This window comes from Salvelinus alpinus, chromosome 8 (genome assembly GCF_045679555.1).
Source record: "Salvelinus alpinus chromosome 8, SLU_Salpinus.1, whole genome shotgun sequence".
Lineage (NCBI taxonomy): Eukaryota > Metazoa > Chordata > Actinopteri > Salmoniformes > Salmonidae > Salvelinus > Salvelinus alpinus.
Genome location: NC_092093.1, coordinates 28,038,046 through 28,065,996, shown reverse-complemented (window position 1 = coordinate 28,065,996; position 27,951 = coordinate 28,038,046). Strand labels below are relative to the sequence as shown.

General features: G+C 42.8%; 1 protein-coding gene across 2 annotated transcripts; it reads right to left on the bottom strand.

Moving 5' to 3' along the window:
• Positions 1–2,252: 2,252 nt before the first annotated feature.
• LOC139582852 (adenylate cyclase type 3-like) lies at positions 2,253–21,134 on the bottom strand. Of its 2 annotated transcripts, none has more exons than XM_071413241.1 (20): positions 20,341–21,134; positions 18,332–18,481; positions 16,777–16,907; positions 16,464–16,575; positions 15,679–15,806; positions 15,351–15,509; positions 15,065–15,227; positions 14,824–14,925; positions 14,600–14,709; positions 14,322–14,483; positions 5,990–6,077; positions 5,776–5,892; positions 4,630–4,901; positions 4,427–4,508; positions 4,059–4,217; positions 3,747–3,893; positions 3,546–3,662; positions 3,310–3,436; positions 3,123–3,247; positions 2,253–2,952 (listed from the first exon to the last, which is right to left on the bottom strand). In XM_071413241.1, exons 1-20 carry the CDS (start codon positions 21,016–21,018, stop codon positions 2,764–2,766), a joined length of 3,318 nt encoding a protein of 1,105 aa, XP_071269342.1. In that variant the 5' UTR covers positions 21,019–21,134; the 3' UTR covers positions 2,253–2,763. The 2 variants fall into 2 exon arrangements, with proteins under 2 accessions (XP_071269342.1, XP_071269341.1); XM_071413240.1 differs by having other exon boundaries at positions 15,062–15,227; positions 20,341–21,133.
• Positions 21,135–27,951: the final 6,817 nt, after the last annotated feature.

The following is a 27,951-nucleotide window of genomic DNA, read 5'->3' as shown; positions in this document are numbered from 1 at the left end:
ATTATTTTATTGTGTTACTTTTTATTTTTTACTTTAGTTTATTTGGTCAATATTTCTTAACTCTTCTTGAACTGCACTGTTGGTTAAGGGCTTGTAAGTAAGCGTTTTACGGTAAGGTCTACACTTGTTGTATTCAGCGCATGTGACAAATAAAGTTTGATTTGATTTATTACAAGTGCCCTTCCAAGAAGGCTCAAGGTCATTGGCCACAGATAAAATGACGTCAAATCACGTTATATGTACAGTAGCTTTGATTGGACTGATCATGTCAACATCTTACTTTCAAAGTCTTAGCTTGCAGTCATCATCATGAATCAAGTGGACAATCTACTGGCAAATCCTTTTTAATTGTTGTCATATGAAGAAAAATAATGAAGAGAAATTATAGAAAAAATGTATCGGTGCTCATCGGCCATTGGACATAAAGATTACACAAGTTGGAAATCGTAAATTCAACAATGAGTCGTTTGAAAGGAATCAGTGGCTAACTGCAAGCATTGCAAAGCAACCACTAACGTTAGCCTGTTATTCAATGGAGTGGCTGTGTGTTTTTTTTTCAGAGTTCCCACCATAAATCCAGAAAATGCCACTTTGATGACAAAATTTGCCCACGAAGAACCACTGCGCCACCTTCACAAGGTGAGTCCAAAAATGTATTGTATGCTGCTGCGTAAGGATGTAATATGCAAGGGATATGTATACTGTAGCCAAGACAGTAATAATAAGTGTATGTTGTGTAGTAAGCTGTTAGTAGACCATGTGCCTTACTCTAATAATTTGGTCTATTTTCACCCACGCGGTATTGTAAACACATTGTTCGTGGCCCGGTGTGTGCTTGTTTGCCAACCTTTTTTGTACAGCTTTGACAGTGCTACTGATAGTAGTGGTGGCGCTTGGCTTGCACGTGAAAATTCAGCACACACAACATTCCTCCTTTGGCCGCCTCTCCTTCCAGTTCTCTGCTGCCAATGACTGGAACGAACTACAAAAATCTCTGAAACTGGAAACACTTATCTCCCTCACTAGCTTTAAGCACCAGCTGTCAGAGCAGCTCACAGATTACTGCACCTGTACATAGCCCATCTATAATTTAGCCCAAACAACTACCTCTTCCCCTACTGTATTTATTTATTTTGCTCCTTTGAACCCCATTATTTCTATTTCTACTTTGCACATTCTTCCACTGCAAATCTACCATTCCAGTGTTTTACTTGCTATATTGTATTTACCTTGCCACCATGGCCTTTTTTTTGCCTTTACCTCCCTTATCTCACCTCATTTGCTCACATTGTATATAGACTTATTTTTCTTCTGTATTATTGACTGTATGTTTGTTTTATTCCATGTGTAACTCTGTGTTGTTGTATGTGTCGAACTGCTTTGCTTTATCTTGGCCAGGTCGCAATTGTAAATGAGAACCTGTTCTCAACTTGCCTACCTGGTTAAATAACACAATTCTATTATATAATTTTTTATTTGAAGTGTCAAATTAAAAGCTTATTTAACACGTCAAGTAGTGTTATATGATGTGTATCTTTTTTGACATGCAACGACCCAAACAGTGTTCAATGTGCCTCACCCTAATAATTTGTGCTATTTTCACCTCTTCAGTTCTAACTTGGTGGTGCACATGCAGCCTATAACCTGGTTTAGAAAAATGTAATCATCTAAATATTGTAAGAGCTTTCATTGTCTGTTTTATATGCCGATTTTATTTATCCCACGGTTCTGATTTGTTTTACAGGGAGTACACTGTAAGAACGGCCCATGTTCTGAATTCTGTCGCTGTACATTTCAAAAGTGCTGAAAAAATAGTTGTTGACTATTTCCGCCGTCACTCGCTCATTAATGTCTTAATTTAAATTACAGATTGCCTCTTATCCGCTTGTCATCCCCTTATGCCATAGTTTGTACATCTCAATTGTCAGTATAAACCACATTTGTTTAAGCAAGTCAGCCATATCAGCTATGTTTTTTAAAAAGGCAGTAAATGAGGCTGAATGAGCTGTTTTGCTGCCATACAAGTCTCAGATGAAAGCCAGGTGTAGCAGTGGTAAGGTGTTGGGACTCTGCTGTTGGGACAGCTTTATGTAGGCCCTAACAGTTTGTGGGCACCGATTGTCACGTTTGTCACCGTTATAGTGCAATTCATGTATTGTTTACAGTTGTGTTGTGGCTTAGCTGGCAAGCAGCCCACTATTTTTTGTTTGCCCCACCAAGAGTAAAAAAATCGCCACTGCACACAAACCGCATAAAAGTTAATGAAAACATTTTTTATCAACACATTATAAATACAAAATCATTCAAGCGCATTATCTTACAAAACCAGAGCTTGACTGTTTAAAAACAATAAAAGAACAGAGGATAATCATACTGAAGGCAAACTGTCACACTAGTGAGTTTAGTTGATGTCAATATGAACTTAGGGTGTAGTGATATGTTGTTCTATGAAGTAGTTGCCTATATCTAAATATATACACAAAAGCTCATATTTTGTACATGTACCCACCCATCAAAAGGTATGATTTTTCACTTGAACTATCAGTTACCATAGAATCCAGAAGCGGCTACTGGAGTACAGAATTGAGTGTGTTTTTGTTTTCTTAGCCTGTCGAAACAGTATGCTTGCCTATGCATTAACTGTACACTTGTCTATGATTTTTAAGTTTGATCTGTCATAGCATGTCTAGAGTATGTTACATAAGAATGATGAATCCGTGTGTAATCTCTACTGTCTGTTGTTTCAGCAGGTGTGGGTCAGGATCAGGAATGGTCCACTACTTGGTGAGGAAGGGCAGTAGTAGTGGTGGGACCGGTGCCGTTGCTACTAGTTTTGTCTTTCCCTTTCATGAAGAAGGTTAGTAGCTCCCCCTTCCCCTTGACGAAGATGGGGCCTCTCCTGACGAAGCGGAATCCGTACTCCTTTAGGATGTCGTAACAGTCCTCCACCACCTGGGGGAAGCACATCATAGGGTAATGACGGATAAAAATGGGACATTATAGGACGTAGAAGGAAAACTGTTTATCAAGATAAAAGAGAGGAGAAGATGGGAAAAGACTGAGGTGGGAAAATAAGGGGGAAAGAGAGGAAGGTAGTAGACAGGTGAGGAAATGTGTGTTACCTGGATGTTGCCCATCACCCCTGTAGACTCCATTCTGCTGGCTACATTGACTGTGTTGCCCCAGATGTCATAATGAGGTTTACGAGCTCCAATCACTCCAGCCAAAACCGAGCCCTTATTCAGACCTAAGAGGAAGAGACATGTCACTCAAACACACACACGCTCACACGCACACGCACACACTTACCGATGCGTAGCATGAAGTTGTTGAAGGATTGGTCGTTGAGTTTGGTGAGAGTGACCTTCATGGCCAGAGCAAAGTCTGCCAGGTCAGCTAAGTGCTGCCAACGTTCTAACAATGACTGTTCCTCTATCTGAAGGGGAGAAATAGAGCCTTCATCATTATCATCATCAACACCATTAGTCATGCTGATATACATTAAGCTTGATGATGTATTCTGTGTTGTCAGTTGCTGTGGTTACCGGGCGGTTGCAGTATCCATTGGTGTTGCTCTCGGGTGTGACTCCAGACGCAGCCATGTAGGTGCTTCCTATAGTCTTAATCTTAGTGATGAAGCGGAACTCATTCCTGTCCAACAGCTGGCAGGGGACCAAGGAAATTAATTATCCCGTTACTGTACTAAATCACACACACACACACACACACACACAGAGATCACTCACACTGTCAAAGTCAGAGATAATCTCATTGAGGATCCTCAGACACTCTATGCCCCCATTGTTGATGCCCTCCTCTGTGTAGAAGTCTGAGAAGTTGGGGATGGAGGCAAACATCACTCCTATCTCATCGTATGACTGGCTGTACAGCTCCTACAGAGGAGAAACAAAATTGATGGGTAAGAAAAACACTCAAGCTCGTCATACATCCTTTTACAATTTCCTGTATTTTAATGCTGTCTCTTTGAGTCTCTCTCCATTCTTGTTTGTATTTTAATTGTCCCTCTCTCTCTGTCTACTCCCCCTTCCCTCTCTCACCTCGTCTCTCTTCTTAGAACCCAAGAAGTGTTTGGCTACATGTTCAGGCAGCATGTTGGTGACCAGCGCTTCATTCCAGCGCCTCATCTCAAACACCCTCTCCTTCTGGTCATGCACCTCAATCTTCCAAAGGAAAAGCTTCCGCGACTGCCTCTCCACCTGTTGAAAAAGAGGAGGGTGGAGTGAAAGAAAGAGAGGGAGTGTTTTAAGCAAGCTCATACAGACTAGTGCTGTCAGGGGGATCAGTAACAACAGCAAGTCTTTCTCAGTTTGTATTATTGATGAGTTAGAGGCTGATGCTCATGGAAGTCTGACTCAATGTGAATCGGAGGTGTGATTGTGAGGATGTTCAGGAGGAAGTAACCCACATGTCTGGCAAAGTAGTAGAAGCAGATCATCATGATCATGATCATCACTGTCATCAGGTACTTGGAAGGGACTATAGACATCCTGAGGATGCGAGAGGGAGAGAGAACATATTGAGTATCCACAGCTTTCTACTTTACCTGCCAATATAACTACCATGTAAGTACATGTTTTTAGCACCACTTGAGGGATTATAGTTCCTCACCTGTAGCTGGTGAATCGTATGAAGTCATACGTGTCGTAGATATCCCTCCAGCTGTAGATGTTGACGGCGCCCGTTGCCACAATGACCAGCAGCATGAGCCCCAGCTTGACCAGGTGGCTCACCTGCACCAGCATGGTGGTCGCCACAAGCGACAGCACTGCCATATAGCTGTAGTGTTTAGGGTTTTCTGCGCAACCTCCATCACCTAGAGACTCCCTGCTGAGGCCAGCACTGGTGTTGAGGAACAGGAAGGGAGGCTGGACACAGCTCAGCTACAATGTCAAGAGGGGTTGGGGTGAGAAATGTTCAATCGATAAACTAAGGCAATATTCCAGTAATGGCATGCACTATAACTTCCCTAATGCTATGTTAACATATAATGCTACAAAAACGTCAGTGTAACATTTAAACAAAAACAAACTAAAGCAATATTTTAACTCAAGCATAATTTGGGCAACATTGCAGTGGCCGCACATTCTCTATGCTCCACACTCCACTAGACATCTCTGCACCACTGATAATTCCTCTCTTGACATTTGGGAGTCCTGTTCCTGCCTAACAGAAAAAGCAGTAAAGTGTGGAACAGGCTGTCCCTGTTGGGCCTTCCAAATGAGCGTGCAGGCAGTGAGAGACAGCTAACTCTCTGTAATGGACCCCTATGGGGATGGGTAGGTTTTGACTACGTGGTATCAGAAACCTGTATATAATGATGAAATGCTCATGTCTCCGCCCTAACAATGGGAGTTGTTGTCCCAAAGGCGGGAAGACAGGCGACAAGCTTAAGTCCAAAATAAGCCCATAGAAACGCATTGGGCTTTGGACAGATTTTGGTGAGAGGGAACCCTGTTGCTTCGCCTCTTCCTCTCTGGTGGTATATAGCTACGACTGAAAGTGATTTTTTTGCAGCAGGTTAGGAGAACTTACGCAGCAGGTTAGGACAATTAACATAGCAGGTTAAGGTTAGGAAAATGGTTAGGGTTAGCTAAAATGCTCTCCTAACCTGTTACAAAAAAATCACTTCCGGTCGTAGCTGTACTCCATCTTGTCACAACCGGATAGGTACTCAGACACAAACTGTTTAGAAGGCACTGAAGAGTATGATAGCAACAAGGTAAGAACACACACAAGCTGAAAAAATTGGCTTACCATATCGGCAATCTCGGCCATGGTTAAAACAAAGATGGCTGCCATGGCCCAGGTGTTCCGTGCCCAACGGGTTCGATCGATCCACATCGAGAACGACACGAGCCTCTTCGAGAACATCTTTTACACAGACACAGACAAACATTATAAATCACCATCATCACTGCCATTATCATCACCACCTCCATCATTATCATCATCAGAGGAGGAGACTCACACGAGGGAAGACGGCAGCCATGGAGCAGATAGTGAGAATGAGCAGCAACCCCTCTCCAATCGCCAGGGTCACATAGTTCACTACCAGCCTGTCAGACAGATGCACACATACTAAACTTAGCAAAAAAGAAACACCTCTCACTGTCAAGTGCATTTATTTTTTATTTTATGTGTAAATATTTGTATGAACATAACAAGATTCAACATCTGAAACATAAACTGAACAAGTTCCACAGACATGTGACTAACAGAAATGGAATAATGTGTCCCTGAACAAAGGAGGGGTCAAAATCAAAAGTAACAGTCAGTATCTGGTGTGGCCACCAGCTGCATTAGGTACTGCAGTGCATCTCCTCCTCATGGACTGCACCAGATTTGCCAGTTCTTGCTGTGAGATGTTACCCCACTCTTCCACCAAGGCACCTGCAAGTTCATGGTCATTTCTGGGGGGGGATGGCCCTAGCCCTCACCCTCCGATACAACAGGTTCCAGATGTGCTCAATGGGAGATCCGGGCTCTTCGCTGGCCATGGCAGAACACTAACATTCCTGTCTTGTAGGAAATCACGCACAGAACGAGCAGTATGGCTGGTGGCATTGTCAGGCTAGAGGGTCATGTCAGGATGAGCCTGCAGGAACGGTACCACATAAGGGAGGAGGATGTCTTCCCTGTAACGCACAGCGTTGAGATTGCCTGCAATGACAACAAGCTCAGTCCGATGATGCTGTGACACACCGCCCCAGACCATGACGGACCCTCCACCTCCAAATCGATCCCGCTCCAGAGTACAGGCCTCGGTGTAATGCTCATTCCTTCGACGATAAACGCGAATCGGACCATCACCCCTGGTAAGACAAAACCGCGACTCGTCAGTGAAGAGCACTTTTTGCCAGTCCTGTCTGGTCCAGCAACGGTGGGTTTGTGCCCATGGGCGACGTTGTTGCCGGTGATGTCTGGTGAGGATCTGGCTTACAGCAGGCCTACAGCAGGCCTTCAGTCCAGCCTCTCTCAGCCTATTGCAGACAGTCTGAGCACTGATGGAGGGATTGTGCGTTCCTGGTGTAACTCAGGGAGTTGTTGTTGCCATCTTGTAACTGTCCCGCAGGTGTGATGTTCGGATGTACCGATCCTGTGCAGGCATTGTTACACGTGGTCTGCCACTGTGAGGACGATCAGCTGTCCGTCCTGTCTCCCTGTAGTGCTGTCTTAGGCGTCTCACAGTACGTACATTGCAATTTATTGCCCTGGCCACATCTGCAGTCCTCATGCCTCCTTGCAGCATGCCTAAGGCACGTTCACGCAGATGAGCAGGAACCCTGGGCATCTTTCTTTTGGTGTTTTTCAGTGACAGTAGAAATTCCTCTTTAGAGTACTAAGTTTTCATAACTGTGACCTTAATTGCCTACCGTCTGTAAGCTGTTAGTGTCTTAACATCCGTTACACAGGTGCATGTTCATTAATTGTTTATGGTTCATTGAACAAGCATAGGAAACAGTGTTTTTTTTAAATGATTTCTTTAAGGGGTGGATCAGCTTAATATTGCGTAAAGATTGTTGCGTCCATCAATGTAATTGTCTGCATCATTTCCAATCCCCCATATCTTTTTGGGGTAATTATATATATCCATATACATACACGTATACATACATATACACATACAGTGGGGCAAAAAAGTATTTAGTCAGCCACCAATTGTGCAAGTTCTCCCACTTAAAAAGATGAGAGAGGCCTGTAATTTTCATCATAGGTACACTTCAACTATGACAGACAAAATGAGAAAAACAATATCCAGAAAATCACATTGTAGGATTTTTTATGAATTTATTTGCAAATTATGGTGGAAAATAAGTATTTGGTCAATAACAAAAGTTTATCTCAATACTTTGTTATATACCCTTTGTTGGTAATGACAGAGGTCAAACGTTTTCTGTAAGTCTTCACAAGGTTTTCACACACTGTTGCTGGTATTTTGGCCCATTCCTCCATGCAGATCTCCTCTAGAGCAGTGATGTTTTGGGGCTGTTGCTGGGCAACACGGACTTTCAACTCCCTCCAAAGATTTTCTATGGGGTTGAGATCTGGAGACTGGCTAGGCCACTCCAGGACCTTGAAATGCTTCTTACGAAGCCACTCCTTCGTTGCCCGGGCGGTGTGTTTGGGATCATTGTCATGCTGAAAGACCCAGCCACGTTTCATCTTCAATGCCCTTGCTGATGGAAGGAGGTTTTCACTCAAAATCTCACAATACATGGCCCCATTCATTCTTTCCTTTACACCGATCAGTCGTCCTGGTCCCTTTGCAGAAAAACAGCCCCAAAGCATGATGTTTCCACCCCCATGCTTCACAATAGGTATGGTGTTCTTTGGATGCAACTCAGCATTCTTTGTCCTCCAAACACGACGAGTTGAGTTTTTACCAAAAAGTTCTATTTTGGTTTCATCTGACCATATGACATTCTCCCAATCTTCTTCTGGATCATCAAAATGCTCTCTAGCAAACTTCAGACGGGCCTGGACATGTACTGGCTTAAGCAGGGGGACACGTCTGGCACTGCAGGATTTGAGTCCCTGGCGGCGTAGTGTGTTACTGATGGTAGGCTTTGTTACTTTGGTCCCAGCTCTCTGCAGGTCATTCACTAGGTCCCCCCGTGTGGTTCTGGGATTTTTGCTCACCGTTCTTGTGATCATTTTGACCCCACGGGGTGAGATCTTGCGTGGAGCCCCAGATCGAGAGAGATTATCAGTGGTCTTGTATGTCTTCCATTTCCTAATAATTGCTCCCACAGTTGATTTCTTCAAACCAAGCTGCTTACCTATTGCAGATTCAGTCTTCCCAGCCTGGTGCAGGTCTACAATTTTGTTTCTGGTGTCCTTTGACAGCTCTTTGGTCTTGGCCATAGTGGAGTTTGGAGTGTGACTGTTTGAGGTTGTGGACAGGTCTTTTATACTGATATCAAGTTCAAACAGGTGCCATTAATACAGGTAACGAGTGGAGGACAGAGGAGCCTCTTAAAGAAGAAGTTACAGGTCTGTGAGAGCCAGAAATCTTGCTTGTTTGTAGGTGGCCAAATACTTATTTTCCACCATAATTTGCAAATAAATTCATTAAAAATCCTACAATGTGATTTTCTGGAATTTTTTTTCTCATTTTGTCTGTCATAGTTGAAGTGTACCTATGATGAAAATTACAGGCCTCTCTCATCTTTTTAAGTGGGAGAACTTGCACAATTGGTGGCTGACTAAATACTTTTTTGCCCCACTGTATATACATACACATACCTATATAGATATACATACTTTTCTAGGAATATACCTTTATTATTCCCCTCAAACCCTACCACCCTTCCCCCAATTGGCGTAAACTAATAAACACTTAGGCTTCTACCTTCAATTTATACCTCTTATACACATTTTACAGACACAATCTATTTTACAATAGTTATATTTTGTTTGTTTTTAGTCCTTCCTCTATTTATGATGTCCATCCAGTTTGATTTCTATTTGTAACTGTGCTATTTCACAACATTTCTGAACCTATATACATTTTACAGACCCCGTATGTGTTACATTGGTTATCTTGTTATTAGTCCCACCCTTCATAAATAGGACTGCTGGAGTTATGTCACCCATGCAGCTAACACAGACATATGGAAAGTTTCCAGTACTTGTCTTATATTATCTCCAATGTATCGTCCACGTAAAAAAAACCTGCATCACAACAATGACGTGTAAGAGGTCTCCAATTTTTTAAATGGACTGGATCTTTATATATACACCACTTGAGTCCTGTTTCAGTAATAATGATATCAGACCTTGTTGCGTGTATCTCTCAACATCATCCATTCTATTTGTCATATATTTTTCAACTGTGCTGTGATGCTTCACAAAAGTACTGAACCTTTCTATTCTCATAGCTTCTACAACAGACTGTAAATTAAAAAAATTTTTTTTTGCTAAAATAATTATTATATTATTGATTGATTGACTATGGCTTTTCAAATCACCCAGTACTGCTATCTGCAGCGTTAGTTCTAGGGAAATGTTGCAATTCTTCAGCCATTCCTGAACCTGTGACCAAAAACGAGCTACATATGGACAATACCAAAATAAATGATCTAATGACTCTGCCTCCTCACAGCAAAATCTGCATAGCTGGGAAGATTGTATCCCCCATATATATATAACATTCTATTGGTTGCAAGAATTTTGTATAGTAATTTAAATGGAACAATTTGAAGTTTGGAATCCGGCGTTGTTTTGGATATCAATTCATAAACCATGTGCCATGGAATGGGTACATCGAAAATCTCTTCCCAACTATTTTGCAATTTATATGGCACAGCTGTCAATTTTTTGGTCCTTAAATAAAATTGGTATATGTTTTTATTTATCACACTTTTCTTTACCCATTTATGCTCTTTAATACAGGGCCGACATACAAGTTCCTTACTTTTTCCCCCTTCTACTTGCCTCTTCCATTTTTGTGGTAATGCTGCAATTAATTGGTTGTAATTTTGGGTAGAGCAGACATTTCCATATGTCTGTGTTAGCTGCATGGGTGACATAACTCCACCAGTCCTATTTATGATATCAATAACTAAAATTATACCTTTTTTAAACATTTCTTCGAAAAATACATTTAAAAAAAATCAATTAGTATATTTGAGTTTAACCACAATATTTGTTGTATTATTTGTTCTGTCTTTTCTGGTGGATTAAACTGAAATTGAAACCAACTTTTTAAGGCTTGTTTAAAAAATAACAATATTTTGGAGATTATTTCCTTTTCAAACAACCGAAAGTGAGCAGGTGTAATCTGAATAAAGGGAAAAAGGCCATTCTTGAACATAGGATGAGACATTCCTACCAATTTACTAGAGAACCAGTTTGGATTTAAGTATAACTTTTGTATGACTAATACCTTTAGTGAGAGGTCTAATGCTTTAATGTTTAATAATTTCTGCCCTCCGAATTCATATTCGTTATATAATAGACCTTTTTAATTTTGTCTGGCTTGCCGTTCCAAATAAAATTGAATATTTTTTGTTCATATAATTTAAAAAGCAGGTCACTAGGTGTAGGCAAAACCATAAGCAAATAGGTAAACTGTGATATGACTAAAGAGTTAATCAGGGTGATTTTTCCACAAATAGACAGGTATTTTCCTTTCCATGGTAGCAAGATCTTATCTATTTTTGCTAACTTTCTATAAACATTTATTGGAGTGAGATCATTTCTTTCTTTTGGGATTTTTATACTGAGTATGTCCACACTTCCGTCAGACCATTTAATTGGTAAACTACACGGTAATGTAAAATTTGCATTTTTTAGTGATCCAATACGTAATATTGATAATACTTATCATAATTTGGTTTTAATCCAGAGAGGATAGCAAAAGTATCTAGATCCTCTATGAGGCCGTGGAGAGATTCTAATTGTGGTTTTAAAAGAAAACATGAATCATCAGCGTACAATGACACCTTAGTTTTTAAGCCACGGATTTCTAATCCCTTAATATTATTGTTTGATCTAATTTTAACAGCTAACATTTCGATGGCAATAATAAATAGATATGCCGATAGTAGACAACCTTGTTTTACTCCTCTAGATAGTTTTAAACTTTCTGAGATGTAGCCATTATTTACTATTTTACACCTAGGGTTACTAGACATAACTTTAACCCATTTTATAAGAGATTACCCAAAATTGAAATATTCTAGGCATTTATATATAAACGCCAGTCGTACTTTATCAAAAGCCTTTTCAAAATCAGCTATGAAAACCAGGCCTGGTGTCCCCGATATTTCATAGTATTCCATTGTTCCCAGTACTTGTCTTATATTATCTCCAATGTATCATCCATGTAAAAAAACCTGTCTGATTAGGATGAATAACATCTGACAATACTTTTTTAATTCTATGCGGCAAGCATTTTGCTAGGATTTTTGCATCACAACACTGAAGTGTAAGAGGTCTCCATTTTTTTTAATGGACTGGATCTTTATATATACCACTTGGGTCCTGTTTCAGTAATAATGATATCAGACCATGTTGCGTGTCTGATAATCTACCATTTATATAGGAGTGGTTAAAACATGCTAATAAAGGTCCTCTGAGTATATATTTAAAAAAAAAATGGTATACTTCCACTGGTATGCCATCCAGCCATGGAGTTTTCCCAGCCTTAAAGGCCCCAGTTACATCAAGAAGTTCCTCCTCTGTAATTTGGCCTTCACATGATTCTTTCTGTACAGATGTTAATTTTACATTATTATTAGGAAAAAAATCCATACAATTAGTTTCAGTTAGTGGAGATGTAGGAGACTGAAACGAAAACATATTCTTAAAGTACTTTACTTCCTCTTTCAAAATATAATTTGGTGAATCATGCGTGACTCCATCATTTGTAACAAGTTTCAATACATTTTTTTGGTAGCATTTCTATATTGAAAATTGAAAAAGAATTTGGTGCATTTTCCCCCATATTCCATCCAGTTCGCTTTATTTTTATAATATATTACACTGGATCTTTCTTGAATAAGTTCCTCCATTTCTTTTTGTTTTTACTCTAGCCTCTATGGTACAGTTTTAATTGCTATCTAACTGTACTGTTAGTCCTCCAATTTTCCTTTGTTAATATGGACTCTTTTGATCTAAATTGCTTTTGTTTTATAGATGAGTACTGAATTGCATGGCCTCTAAAGACACATTTAAAAGTGTCCCATACAATAAGGGGATCTGCTGTACCTATGTTATGTCTGAAAAAGTCAGCTATAAATTCTTCTGTCCTAGTTCTAAACAATTTATCATCTAGTAGGCTTTGATTACATTTCCAATATCCTCGCCCACGTGGAAATTCTGTAAGAGTAATATATATGCCAATTATGTGATGATCTGACCACATTCTGTCCCCTATCAACACTTTTTAAACTTTTGGTGCCAGAGAGAATGGCATAAGAAAGTAGTCAAGACGACTAGCTTGATTAAGCCTCCGCCATGTATATCTCACTAGGTCAGGGTATTTAAGTCTCCATATATCCACTAATTCCAATATATCCATGACATTCATGATTTCCTTAAGTGCCTGAGGGTGATAGTTTGTAGTGTGATTTCCTTTCCGGTTCATAGAGGTATTTAAGACCGTATTAAAATCTCCCACCATGATAATAGTCTAGTGTTGCTTGTAGAGTTGATAAATTCTTATATATATTTTCAAAGAAGCTTGGATCATCATTATTTGGACCATATAGGTTAATAAGCCATATCTGTTTATTGTCCGATAACATATTTAAAATAATCCATCTACCTTGATGATCTGTTTGGACAATTTGCACATTTGGATCAAAATTACTATTAATTAAAACCATCCCTCCTTTAGAATTTCTTTGCCCATGGAGAAATATATTTCGCCGTGCCAGTCCCTTTTCCACCCAACTTCATCTAAAATTGTGCAAAAAAATGGGCTGAAATTGAGAGACTTTATTAACCATTGTCACATCCTAGATGATGGAGGCCAAATGTACACCTTTTCCCTGAAACACCCACAACACGGTCCCCCGTATTGACCATATTCCCAAGCATCTCCATGTAGTCAGACTTATGATTTTGTGCCACCAGGGCCACAATAATATGCCCCCTCTCTGAATGTCCGAGTGTGACCCCCTCCCCATGGGTTACTGCAGCTAGTGTTGCCAGCACTGCCACTGCCTGGGTGGGGGCAGCCCACCGGAAGCCCCACCGGCTAGGTACAAGGTCACTCAACGCCACACTTTCCCAAATATAACAAAAAACATAAAACAAATAAATAAACACACCACACCATCCACACATACTGTGCCTTCTGTTAACTGAGTTTTTATCTTCACCATGTTGAATTAGTGACAGTGTGTTCCAATTAGTTATATTTGAAGATCAATAAAAAATATAGATTTCTATTTTATTGTTACAATCCATAACCGGGCTAGAATTGTGTTAAATAATTTTCCCCGTCTATAAGAACTTTGTAATTTTTTAAATAACCATGGACTAGTCTTTGTGTCTCTGAACAACTGGTTATCAATATATAGTTTATCGATGACGAGAGCTACTCGTTTCCCTTTTAATCTATTTTCCTTGAAAATTGGATACAGAACTTTACGCCGTTCTGCAAGTTCTGCAATTTTGGGAAACAGTGTTTAAACCCTTTACAATGAAGATCTGTGAAGATATTTGGATTTTTACGAATTATGTTTGAAAGACAGGGTCCTGAAAAAGGGACGTTTCTTTTTTTGTTGAGTTTATGTTGTAGTAAAGTATATTTAATATTTTGTGTTGAATATAATGTGTGAACTCACATTGGGTCTATGAGGACCTCCATGCCTGCAGTGAAAAAGAGGACCAGGCAGCTGCAGCAGAAAGCTACACCACTCTGTCTTTCTTTCTCTGCAGAGTAACGCCCCTCCAACTCCCCATCCACAAACTGTAGGGACACAGGGTTGGTCCGACGCTCCTTCGCACTGATAGAAAGAGAGAGAGATCGAAAGAGTGAGAGATGGATGAGTATATACTTTTCCCTCTTCTTTGCTTTGTCCCTCCAGCCTATCCTCCCTTTCCCCTTCTCCTCCTCTCTTACGTCTCTTCGTTCTCTCTCGCCAGCAGCTCCAGGTGCAGTAGTCTGTTCAGCTCCTGTTCACTCTCCCTGGCATCCACTTTCTTTTTTATTTGACGCTGAGGGCTCGTCACCTAGGCAACACAGGTCAGAAGAGGTCATGGATAGGCTCGTAGTTAAATTCATACAATTAGTCAAATCTAATCAAAATCTTAAAAGAAAAGATGGAAGTTAGGGGTTAGGTGTACCTGTGTTTTTGCTTCCTGTTTGCGCTCTCTGGGCGTGCCCCGGACCGAACTGACGCTCCCATTGGTCTCTGTGGTGTTAATCAACTGGGGAGAGTTTCTATTCTGAAAAATGAGGAGTGGGGAGAGACAGAGAGAGAGCAATATAAAACATTTAATTTACAGAACCAGGCCAGACAGAGAGAGGAATATAAAACATTTAATTTATAGAACCAGGCCAGACAGAGAGGTCATCACTTACTACCCTGTTGAGTCCGTTGACCTGGGTGGTTTCCTTGGAGAACAGCACCAGGTAGGTATCTATGCCTTTCTCCAGCAGGTACTCACACCTCTCCCCTCCGTTCCCCGGCTCCAGGTCAAACTCTCCATGCAGACACTCCATGGTGCTCTGGGAGATGTGGACACGCCTGGAGAACATGCACACCCATAGACACACACTGTCTATGTACCCTCTTGGCAATGAAAGTGACACTCAGAGACATTACTAGTGACCTCTCCCAGGGCCAGTGGTCTTGCTGTACATTTCTTACCCAGGTATCCCTCCTGACTCCATCTTGTTGGCCACAGTGACATCAGTGGACCAGACATCAAACTGCCACCTCCTCTGTCCCAGCACCCCTCCCAGCACAGTGCCTGTGTGCACCCCCACACGCATGTCAACCTCTGTCTTAGTCTTCTCACGCACATACCTGAGTTTGGACGGAAAAGGGGTTAATTCAATTCAGTTTTTCTAAATGCTATCCTTTTCTAAATTGTACATCCCTCATGCTCACTCTTCCACCCTCCTCTCCCACCTATCCCACCCTTCTTCCCCCCTTCCTCCTCCTTTTCCTTCCTCTCCTCCTTCCCCTCACTTACGAGATGGCCTCCACCATGGCCAGGCCCATCATGATGGAACAGGCTGCGTGGTCATCACGGTAATCAGGCAGGCCACAGATACAGTAGTAACAGTCTCCCAGGATCTTGATACGCAACTGGTGATGTTGCTGTATGGAGGGAGGGTGGAGATAGAGAGAGAGGAGAGGAGAGACACAATGACAGGAATGATATGAATGTCAGTATGTTATGAGTTGTGCGTGTTTGCGAGAGAAATAAACTGTGTATTTTAAAGACAGCAGAAGTATCCTTATAGAAGAGATAGGTGAGTCGGATGAATGTGAAAGTCACCTAAGATAACGTATTGCTGTGAGAGATAAGGAGAACAACACAAGGAGGCAGAGAAACACGACCATGAGGCAAAGCAAGGTAAAGAGCAGGGTTCTCCAACTGGCGGCCGGTGGGCCGAATTTGGTCCGTGGGTGTTTTTATTTTGCTCCCCAAGTTTTCGGAGCAATAATTTTTTACTTTTTTATTGTTGGACAGAAAAGACTGTACAAACACCAGGATATCCACTCCAAGTGATTTTCATTTTGGAAATCTATTCCCAATTATTCCCTATAGAGAAGACACGTGATCCTTTACAAATGTAATAACTTTAAATTATTATGGTTTAGTCAAATATTATATCTGTTTGGGCTTTTTACGGTCAATTTGCAATTTAAAAATGATTTGTAATTATGCTCTGGCTCCCCGACCATCCACTCCAGAAACAAATCGGACCGTGGCTGAATCTAGTTGATGATTCCTGGTATAGAGAAACTCACAGCAGCTAGCTTGTCAAAGCGGGCGAACAGTTCGTTGAGCAGCTTGACCAGCTCTTGTGCACTACACGCTGAGGAGAGCTGGGTAAAACCCACTATATCAGCAAATAGGATACTGTAAGAGAGAGGGAGGGAGAGAGGGAGAGAGAGAGAGAGAAGAAGGGGAGAGAAAGGGGAAAGGGGGAGGCAGAGAGAACTAAATTGCTTAATAGGTTCGCTCAATATCCATGTGTTAAAGTACAGATTATTGTCATGAGTATTTCTGAATGATAGCACATCTTCACGTTCGCATTACGTTATATTAACTTTGTCGAACCTGACGTTCTCATGACGGTACATGTACATGGTGTTGAACTGCTGCACTTCGTTCTGGTTAGCCTGTTTCTTCATGCCCTCCAGCATCTCTTCTGCTATGTGTTTGGGCAGGATGGACAGCAACAACTCCTCCTGCACACACACAAAGACAGAGATAGACGTGTTTGTGTGTGTGTGTGTGCGTGCCTGCGCACAGCGCGTACTGCATGTTTGAGACAGGAGTATAATTTCGGTGAGCATCCTCTCAGGGCCGCGTCGTCATGGCAATGTGAAGCAGTCACATGTGTTCTGATTGGCTGGCTGCACCCGTCTCCCAGAAGCCTCCATTGCCTCTTTGCCACTCTGGGAATTCTGTCTTTCTAACTTATTTCTCCCTCTGTCTCGCTCTCTCTCTCCAGGGCCCATACTGTTTGCTCTACAAATAGTAGCAGTCAGGGAAAAGCATAACAGAGGATGGAAGGGACACAATAATAATTGGCTCATCAGCAGCAGTGAATTAGGGTCGACTCAGTTAATTTGACAGTAATGACAGAGAGGATTGTGTGAGGGGACAGGAGACAGAGGAGAGAGAAGGGGGAGATGAGAGAGAGAGAATGGAAAGCAGTAAATGGAGAGAGGAAAAGGCAAGAGAAGAAAGAAAGAGGGAAGTGATGGAAATAGACATTAGCCCTGGTCCCACACCTCTGTATACCTCAGTATGTATGTGACCTCCTCAACAATGCCTCTACTGTAAAGATAACAACAGTCTGTCTAATCAGCCCATTAGACCAGAGCCAGAGACAACACACTGTAATTAGAGCAGTGCTGGGTTATCCAGCACACTGCTAACAGCTAGAGGTGACAGCACACTGCTTACAGCTACAGGTGACAGCACACTGCTAACAGCTAGAGGTGACAGCACACTGCTAACAGCTAGAGGTGACAGCACACTGCTTACAGCTACAGGTGACAGCACACTGCTTACAGCTACAGGTGACAGCACACTGCTAACAGCTAGAGGTGACAGCACACTGCTAACAGCTAGAGGTGACAGCACACTGCTAACAGCTAGAGGTGACAGCACACTGCTAACAGCTAGAGGTGACAGCACACTGCTAACAGCTAGAGGTGACAGCACACTGCTAACAGCTAGAGGTGACAGCACACTGCTAACAGCTACAGGTGACAGCACACTGCTAACAGCTACGGGTGACAGCACACTGCTAACAGCTACAGGTGACAGCACACTGCTAACAGCTAGAGGTGACAGCACACTGCTAACAGCTAGAGGTGACAGCACACTGCTAACAGCTACGGGTGACAGCACACTGCTAACAGCTACGGGTGACAGCACACTGCTAACAGCTACAGGTGACAGCACACTACTAACAGCTACGGGTGACAGCACACTGCTAACAGCTACAGGTGACAGCACACTGCTAACAGCTAGAGGTGACAGCACACTGCTAACAGCTAGAGGAAACAGCCAGTAACAGGGCACTCAGGCATCAGGGCACACACATACACACAAACAAACGCACGGATGCAGACGCCCACACACGCGCACACACATCTACCTGCTGGGTGCTCTGCTCCTCCAGGGTGAGTTTGACCTCCAGGGACTGGCGCGCCTCCAGGAAAGCCGTTCGGTACTTCCTGTCGGCCATGTAGTATGATATCACGCCCACAGTGACCGCACACAGGTACAACACCCAGTTAGCCAGGAGCTGGGGAAGTGGGAAGGGATGAACATAACACGAGGCTGAAAACTAAGTCCTGACTGACTGAGTTTGTGAGGGATGCAGAGGGAGCGTTGTGTTCCTAAGTGACAACTCTCACTGAGTACAGTGAGCAGGTTCAACAACATTTTCCAAAATTACCCTCAGCTCGAAGGGTGTCCCACAGATCCCTGCACAGCTGGCTTGCATAACCTGGCACACAAAGGCAACTTAATGGTGATTAGCTGAGTTTGGAGTGTGTGTGGTGTTTCAGGTCTTCTCACCTGTATCATGCTCTATCTCACCAGCCAGTGTTGCGCCTGTCCTCTTTCCCACAGAGCAAATTGTCCTGTGTTGATTTTTCAGTGTACCATTTCTAGTGTTGATTCAAGTCAAATTAAATGTAAGTGTATTTTTCACATGCTTTGGAGACAACAGTTGTAGACTAACAGTGAAAAGATTACTTACGGGCCCTTCCCAACAATGCAGATGAAGACATAATATTAGAAAAATATATAAATAATAACACAAGGAATAAATACACAATGATTAACGAGTCGATGTGCAGGGGTACGAGGTAATTGCGGTGCATACTGTTTGTACACATAAGCAGGGATAAAGTGACTAGGCAACAGGATAGATAATAAATAATAACAGCAGCGTTTGTGATGAGTCAAAAGAGTTAGTGCAAAAAGGGTCAATGCAGTTGGCCCGGGTAGCTATTGGTTAACTATTTAACTACTTATCAATCTTATGGCTTGGGGGTTGAAGCTGTTCAGGGTCCTGTTGTAAGAGTGAAATGAACACTCAGTGGAGTAAATTAACTCCCAGTGTTATTTTATTGGATTATTATTAATATCTGTGTTTTTGATTGATTAATCACATGCTACACAAAGACAAATTACATACATTTTTCTAAACGAATCCAAACAGTTCGCTATATTTATTGCACCGTTACTGAAATGATTGTGCCAGTTTAAATGGTTTAGGTAGTCTTCTTACCAACTTCACCCAACCCTGACAGTCATTCTGAATGCAGGTTGAGGGTGAATAAAAATTCCAACTGTTGGATATCCGAACTCTGGCTGGATTCCAATTGGTATAACATATCACTTTGCAAGCCAGCATAATGTGACTTGCAGGCCTGGTGTGGCCTGAAAACCAGGAGTCTCCAAACACCACTGTGTTAGGATGAAACTAGGCCCTCAAAGTAAGTCTTAATCATATAAGTATTGTATTGTCATTAATGGCATAATGATGGCATTCGCCTATGTACTCACTTGGTGAAAGCCACAGACCTTTAAAATAAAAATGATTCAATAACCATGTCTCTGTCACTAACAATTACAGTCATGGTGGTAACTCTACAATTCCCTTGAAAAGATGCCCTGGAAAATATGAAATGAGGCTATACACCATATAGTGTTAAAACAACACCCCAAAATGATTTACTCTAACACTACAGGTGTTAATTTTGAACACTGAGAAAGTGTAACAGCGACAGCACTAAGCAAAGTAAGTAAATTTTACTCTAAATCAAGTGTTATGTTTTACACTGTAGGTGTTGCATATTACTCTACAGTAGAGTTATGAAAACACCACAATCAAGTTCCTTTGAAAACTTTAAGAGTTGAATGTGGAACACTGCAATAGAGTTACATCTTTAACACTTTCAAAAGTGTTATTTTAACACCAGTTCAGTGGGACTCATATGTTCACTGAAAATAGTGTAAATGTAATACTTTCCGAGTTAAATGTACACCATTGATTTTTCTGAGCACTCACCTACCAGCACCCCTTCACTTTTTGCCCACCTTTGTTTCCACCCACCCCATCCCAAGCTTTCCCCACATCCACCTCTCCTTTACCTGTCTGAGCAGTATGGTTCCCTGCAGGCTGTCCTGGTGCCTTTGGGCGATGGTGACCCCCAGCACCAGGGTATGGATCCCACAGGACAGAGCTGTGAGCAGCAGGAGAGGGACCAGGGTCAGGGGCAGCGTCAGGAAGCAAGAGAAGCTGAAGAAGGCCTGCCAGCCCGCTGTGTCACTGGCCTGGGGGGAAAGCTGGTAGTTCAGCCCCAGGTAGCACAGCACGTGCACGGCTATCATCAGCCAGAGTATGTATGGTATCGCACAGCGCACAACAGGCGCCGCGGGGAGCTTGCGCAGTCGGCAAAGCGTGTAGAGTACAATATCCGCAGCAAGTCCAACTGCCGCGACCACGATCATTGCACGTTTGTCTGTCGTGTACACCACTGCGCACATGACAATGACATAGCAGTTGAAAAGCGCCGCAAACACCACCAGCACGAGAAGAGTCTCCTGTCGCTGCCGTCGGAAGTAGACCTGGTAGAGCCGCTCGAGGGACTCGGGCGCAAAGGTGAGGCGCATGATGCGCGGCAGGCACACGCAGCAGCCGGTGTTGCGCACGGTCACCTCGTGCGTACGACCTGCCCAGTGCCCGTTGTCCGACGAGACTGTGGCCGAACATTCTCCAGAATCCTCTGCAGACTGCTCCGTGTCCGTGTAAACCCGGTTTAGAGACATATTGGATCCAGAGTAAGAGTTCCAGTCTCAGTGAAGGTAATCCGTAATCCTATTTTTCTCCAAAGCGCACTAGATCCTTGAGTGCGCAAGCAGACAGGGAGTGTTTAGTTTCAGAGATTCAGTGAGATGTCATGAATGGAAAACCCTGTCATTGCTTTTCAGGGGAATTAATGCCGTGATGACATAGCCTAACCACAGTAGGCTAACTAAAAATGTCTCCAGTGAATCGCATCAGACCCTCATTTTAACGACGTCCACCATATCTTGTGAAGACTTGGTCTGACTAACACCACCAAGTTTGACATGACCTCCCCTTACCGTTGTGAAAAAATATGTCCATGTTTTCCGATTCACCATTATGTCAGCTCTGTAAAATAATAACATTTGCGATGCTTGAAGATTTCTAGCTCGCCTACCAGATCACGCAGTCACTATCTCTGCGCCACTGTCCACCGTTTCCATGGCAAACCTCGCAATCTCACAGTGTAGAGCAGCATGCAATACAATCATATTGGTTTTCCTTTTATAAAGACTGATACTCGGTGACCTCAAAAAGACATCATAACTTGTTTCTTGTCTTGATTCACTTTGCCTTGGATGAATAACAACCGATAGTTATCCAGTTACGCATAACGCAGACACATCATATCCAACACTACAGTATGAAAACAAAATAATGATAATACTTTGAAATATGTAAAATACACAATATCATTATTCATTCATTCTGAAGTAGGCCAAAGTAATCTAAAAGCATTAGACATATCCATTTGAAATAGATAAAACGCAATATATTCAATATTATCTAAAACAATTACAATCTTAGTGCAAATGTGGTATTTAAAGACTTGACAACAGGTTTGTTTAATAAACTCAAATAGCTGTGACAACTGTCATCACCTAAAATGTTCTAATTAGTCAAGATTGAGGTAAATATCCAACAGATTCCATAAGTACTCACGACTGGTTTTAGATCAACGGTGGCAAAAAATTGTCAATTGCATCATTGCTTTTAATCCTCTTGGAATCAGAAGGATTCTTTAAACTGTTTTCTTTCCAGCAAACAGACCAATCTCTCTCACTCTCCCTCTCTTTCTCTCTGCCCTCCCCTCTCTCTCCCTGATGTTGCTAACGCAGTTGAAACCAAACTAATTACCGAATTGTTATTGTGTCTTGGGGGAGGAATGAAGGATGGAGCAGGGAGGTAGGGAATGAAGAGAAGAAGGAAGGAGGCGGTGGTAGTTTTCATACTTATTGTGGGTTTAGTTAGGGAAGTAAGTTATGAATCCTGCATCCTCATAATGACCATAATCATAATCATAGACAAAGGATACACACCTTGAGTTATCCTTCATGTTTATTATGATTTCTAGGTCATTAACTGGCCATGGTCAGCAAATAGTGTCAGTGCACTCTGTAAAGTCTCAGTAAAGTACAAATAGGTGTACACACTCACGCACGCACACACGCACACACACACACACACACACACACACACACACACACACACACACACACACACACACACACACACACACACACACACACACACACACACACACACACACACACACACACACACAGCATCAGCAGAGATAACACAGTCTGCTGCTGTAAGCCAGTCCACGTATAGTTTTTCCTAGTTCTGCTGCCACCAGTACTCCCAATGTCCCCAGTCTCACCAGTGCAGCTGTTCCTAGCACTGCTGCTCCCAGTGCCCCTGCTTAAAGTGCAGCTGCCACAGTTACAGTTTCCATGCCGATTCCTCCCATCAGGCTGGCCCCTGTGAGGACCTCATCCCTCATTTGTATGGAACGGACTCTTTGGTGCACCCAGTATGAAGGACACCACTGCAACAAGGGTTACTTTTATTAATTCTGCTGGTCCCAGTATGACAGTTCCCTGTGCTAGACCCTGCAAGCTTAGCACCGCCCCTACTGCTACAGATGTTCTAAATTTGCGGCCCCCGGTGACATCCCTGCAGCCGTGACTCCCCTAACAGCCCCCCCCCACATGCTGCCCCTCGAACCCAGCAAAGAGCATCCTGGGTGAATGAGTCTCAGGGCAGATGAGAATGACCGTCACCCTCGCTGCCCCTTTTTGGTCCAAAACTCACCACAGCCACAGTTCCCAGAACAGCATCTAGCAGCCATGCAGCCAGCGTCCCCATCCACAGCACTGACCCGAGCATCACAGTCACCTCTGACTAGGACCCACCGGCGCTCCCCACACCTACCCCCCTTTTGAAGCATTGAAACGAAACCATATGATTTGAATGAAAAGTATTTTAATAAACAACATGAAAATGTGAAGAAGCGCATCATTTCAAATAAACTACATGTTGTACTAAACAGCATGTAAACAGTCTAAATAGGTCAGGATTCAGACAGGTAGCCTAAGAAGGAACAAAATTAATGATTTTGGATATATTATTAGCCTATTATTTTAATTATTACAAGGCTATAGCCTACAAAGAAATTAATTGTGAAGTATTTGCGACACACTAGGCTGGCAGGAACATTAAGAACTCAGCATTTTAGTCTATAAATTGCGCATATAGGCTGTGACTTACTTAGAATTAAATCAAATTATGTAACAAAAAACACCTTAATAGTCTAAGCCTACAGTGCCTTAGAAACACGAGTTTGACCAGAGTCTGTGGCTTCAGGCTCATGTGATGGTGCCTGGAGAGTAGGCCAGCAGCGGAAAATACCCTCTCCACGCTTGCAGAGCCACTGGGGATGCTAAGCACCCATCAGGCCACTCTTGTCAGGCTGAGCAGGGATGTGGAGTTGTTTTTTTGTATTTTTCTACAGGTAGGCCTAAAGGTTTTTAGGGAAAATAACCCTATCAAAACAGAAAGCTCATTGAAAGAGGTAATATGTCAGGCCTATTGGGACAAAATCATTGATAGCCTATTGTATAGATAATAGAACTAAAATTAAGGAAACTTTTAAGAGATCCGATTTTCATTTATAAATACTTTGCTACAATGACACACTTAGCTAGCTTCCCACCTCGTCCTTTCTGTTAGCATGTGCACATAGTACACCATCATGCTTTTGGGATAACCCTACTAATGATTCTTTAGTTCTGGACACTACTACACCACACTCTCTCTCTTGCTCTTGGTCCCTCTCATCTTTGTATATACTGATGTCACATCTTCTCCTGCTCCTCCCCTCCGGTGTACGACGTCGCCAGAGTACTAAACACCGGTCCTGGGATTCATCATTACGCACACCTGGCACACATCATTACGCGCACCTGTTAATCATTATGATTTACACCTGGACTTCATTACCTTCATAATTTCCTCCCCTTTATATGTCACTCTCTTATGTTTTCTCCCCAGTTGGTATTATTATTGTGTACTGGCGTATAGCCACATGGACTTGTATCATTTCTGGTTTTGTTTATTAAAGGTTTCACCTGTACCTGCTTCCCGACTCACAGCTCCGTTATTACAACTGAACAAAAATATAAACGCAACATGCAACAATTTCAAAGATTTTACTGAGCTACAGTTCATATAAGGGAATCAGTCAATTTAAATAAAATCATTAGGCTCTGATCTTTGGATCAGAAAACACATCTCCTTCACATAGAGTTGATCAGGCTGTTGATTGTGGAATGTTTTCCCACTCCTCTTCAATGGCTGTGCGAAGTTGTTGGATATTAAGTGGGAACTGGAACACGCTGTCATACACGTCGATCCAGAGCATCCCAAACATGCTCAATGGGTGACATATCTGGTGAGTATGCAGGCCATGGAAGAACTGGGACATTTTTCAGCATCCAGGAATTCTTGTCCTGGAGACGTACATTATCATGCTGGAACATGAGGTGATGGATGGCATGACAATGGGCCTCACGGTATCTCTGTGCATTCAAATTGCCATCAATAAAATGCAATTGTGTTCATTGTCCGTAGCCTATGCCTGCCTATACCATAACCCCACCACTAACATGGGGCACTCTGTTCACAATGCTGACAGCAAACCGCTCGCCCACACGACGCCGTACAAGTGGTTTGCAATTGTGAGGACGGTTGGACATACTCCCAAATTCTCTACAATGGCGTTGGAGGCGGCTTGTGGTAGAGAAATGAACATTCAATTCTCTGGAAACAGCTCTGGTGGACAGTCCTGCAGTCAGCATGCCAATTGTACGCTCCCTCAAAACTTGAGACATCTGTGGCATTGGGTTGTGTGACAAAACTGCACATTTTAGGATTGCCATTTATTGTCCCCAGCACAAGGTGCACCTGTGAAATGATCATGCTGTTTAATCAGCTTCTTGATATGCCACACCTGTCAGGTGGATGGATTATCTTGGCAAAGGAGAATTGCTCACTAACAGAGATGTAAACAAATTTGTGTACAAAATCGGAGAGAAATTGGCTTTTTGTCTGTATGGAAAATTTCTGGAATCTCTTATTTCAGCTCATGAAGCATTGGACCAACACTTTTTACATGTGTTTATATTTTTGTTCAGTGTATGTTACCTTGATTTTGCACCTCAGGGTTTTATTTGTTTTTTTTCTGAAAATATTTAGCGATCTCCATGACAGTAGCTAAAGCAAGGGGCTATAGAAGCACACAAATAGACTACAAATGCATGCTGGGCCAGGCATGCCCTGAGCTGGTGAAGTGAATACTATTGGAGCGGTACTGGAGCGAAATTGGAGTGGGAGAGAGGCCTGATGCGTGGTGCCGAAACTGGTGGTACCGGGCTGAGGACACGCACCTCAGGGCGAGTACGGGGAAGAGGCACAGGCCGTACTGGACTGTGGAGGCGCACTGGAGGCCTGATGCGTGGTGCCGGCACTGGTGGTACCGGGCTGGGGACACGCACCTCAGGGCGAGTGCGGAGAGGAGGCACAGGACGTACTGGACTGTGGAAGCGCACTGGAGGCCTGATGTTTGGTGCCGGAACTGGAGGTACTGGGCTGGGGACACACACCTCAGGGCGAATGCGGAGAGGAGGCACAGGCCGTACTGGACTGTGGAGGCGCACTGGAGATCTGGATCGTAGAGCTGGCACACTGCGTCCTTGCTGGATGCTCACTTGAGCCCGGCAAGTGCGAAGAGCTGGAATAGAGCGCACCGGGCTATGAATGCGAACTGGTGACACCGTGTGCATCACTGCGTAACACGGTGTCTGACCAGTCACACGATCCCCAGCACGCCCGCTCTGCAGCGCTCTCAATGCTAGCACCTCTCTCCGGAATCTTGCGTCGAACTCCTCATCCGACTCCCTGACTGGCTCTGGTTCGCTCCTTGGCTCCGCCGACTGCTCCATGTGCGTCCCCCAATTTTTTTATTGGGGCTGCCTCTCGTGCTTGCCTTGTTTGTATTTCTCCTCGTAATATCGCCGTTCCACTTTCGCGGCCTCTATTTCTTCCTTTGGAAGGCGATACTCCCCCGCCTGCGTCCAGGGTCCTGCTCCATCCAGAATCTCTTCCCATGTCCATTCCTCCTGAACACACTGCTTGGTCCTTTTGTGGTGGGTTCTTCTGTCACGGCCGTTGTAAGGAGGAGACCAAGGTGCAGCGTCGTATGTGTACATTCTTCTTTATTTAAGAATGAACACTGAACAAACGAACAAAATAACAAAATGAACCGTGAAGCTAATATGAGTAGTGCAGACAGGCAACTAAACATAGAACAAGAACCCACAAACACCAAAGGGAAAATGGCTACCTAAATATGATCCCCAATCAGAGACAACGATAAACAGCTGCCTCTGATTGGTAACCATATCAGGCCACCATAGACATACAAATCACCTAGACCTGCAAAAACCCTAGACATACAAAAAACCCTAGACAATACAAAAACTAACGTACCCACCCTAGTCACACCCTGACCTAACCAAAATATAAAGAAAACAGAGATATCTCAGGTCAGGGTGTGACAGCCCACCTACCAGGGTGGACTCCTTCCCTAGGTAAATCCAATATCACTAATAAGGATGGGTTATCAAACCCTATCGTTAGTCAATCCATATTATATACAGACAATATGAAGTATTTGACATTTTCTTCCCCAGGCGAACTACAACCAGCTAGAAGAGATCTACAACCTGTGGCATAACTATGGCAACATAAAGGACTCATGGGCTTATTGTGCTGAGCATCACTGATTGGTTCTTCAACAAGCAAGATGTCCCTACAGCCTATTCTCTCTCTCTCTCTCCACACCATAGACACTCTCACATGTTGGTGTGAGAGTGGTGAAAGTGTTTGCTGTCCCTTTTTTTGCTTATTTCTGTCTTTCTATATATATTTTTGGGGTAGGTAGGTTAAGTGATATATTTTAGTGGTTGTCATGATGGAGACCAGGCAGTGAATTATCCGGTTTAGTTAGGTTTAATAACTCTTCAATCAGACAATTAACATGGAGTCCACCGAGCTACTGGTCCTCATTGCTAGTGTCGTAACGTGACTTATTTATTAAATGTGAAGACTGTTGTATTATCAAATCAATTCTCTATGTATAATTATTCTGTGATTAAATTAATCACGAAATAGTAATTAACTAGGAAGTCGGGGCACCATCGGAAAATGTTGTTTATAGAGTTACAATTTCCCGAATATAACTCTTCAGATATTTTATTATCTTATCGATTACAGTCTTCTATTAATGTATTATTACCTCATCAGTCATATTCCTGAATGTCTCAAACCTGTCACGCCCTGACCATAGAGAGCCTTTTGTAATCTCTATTTTGGTTAGGTCGGGGTGTGACTAGGGGGGGGTGATCTTATCTAGGTGTTTTGTTTCTATGTTGGCCTGGTATGGTTCCCAATCAGAGGCAGCTGTTTATCGTTGTCTCTGATTGGGGATCATATTTAGGCAGCCATTTTCCCACTGTGTTTTGTGGGATCTTGTTTCTGTGTAGTTGCCTGTGAGCACTGCATGAGCTTCA

What these genes read in the sequence shown, in the direction of transcription:
- LOC139582852 (XM_071413240.1), bottom strand. Translation starts at nt 21,018, where the DNA reads ATGTCTCTAAACCGGGTTTACACGGACACGGAGCAGTCTGCAGAGGAT. An exon ending in GCGAGAGAGAACGAAGAGAC is followed by an intron (nt 14,484 to 14,599) that starts GTAAGAGAGGAG and finishes TCTTTCTATCAG; the next exon opens with TGCGAAGGAGCGTCGGACCA. An exon ending in CAACTTCATGCTACGCATCG is followed by an intron (nt 3,248 to 3,309) that starts GTAAGTGTGTGC and finishes TCTTCCTCTTAG; the next exon opens with GTCTGAATAAGGGCTCGGTT.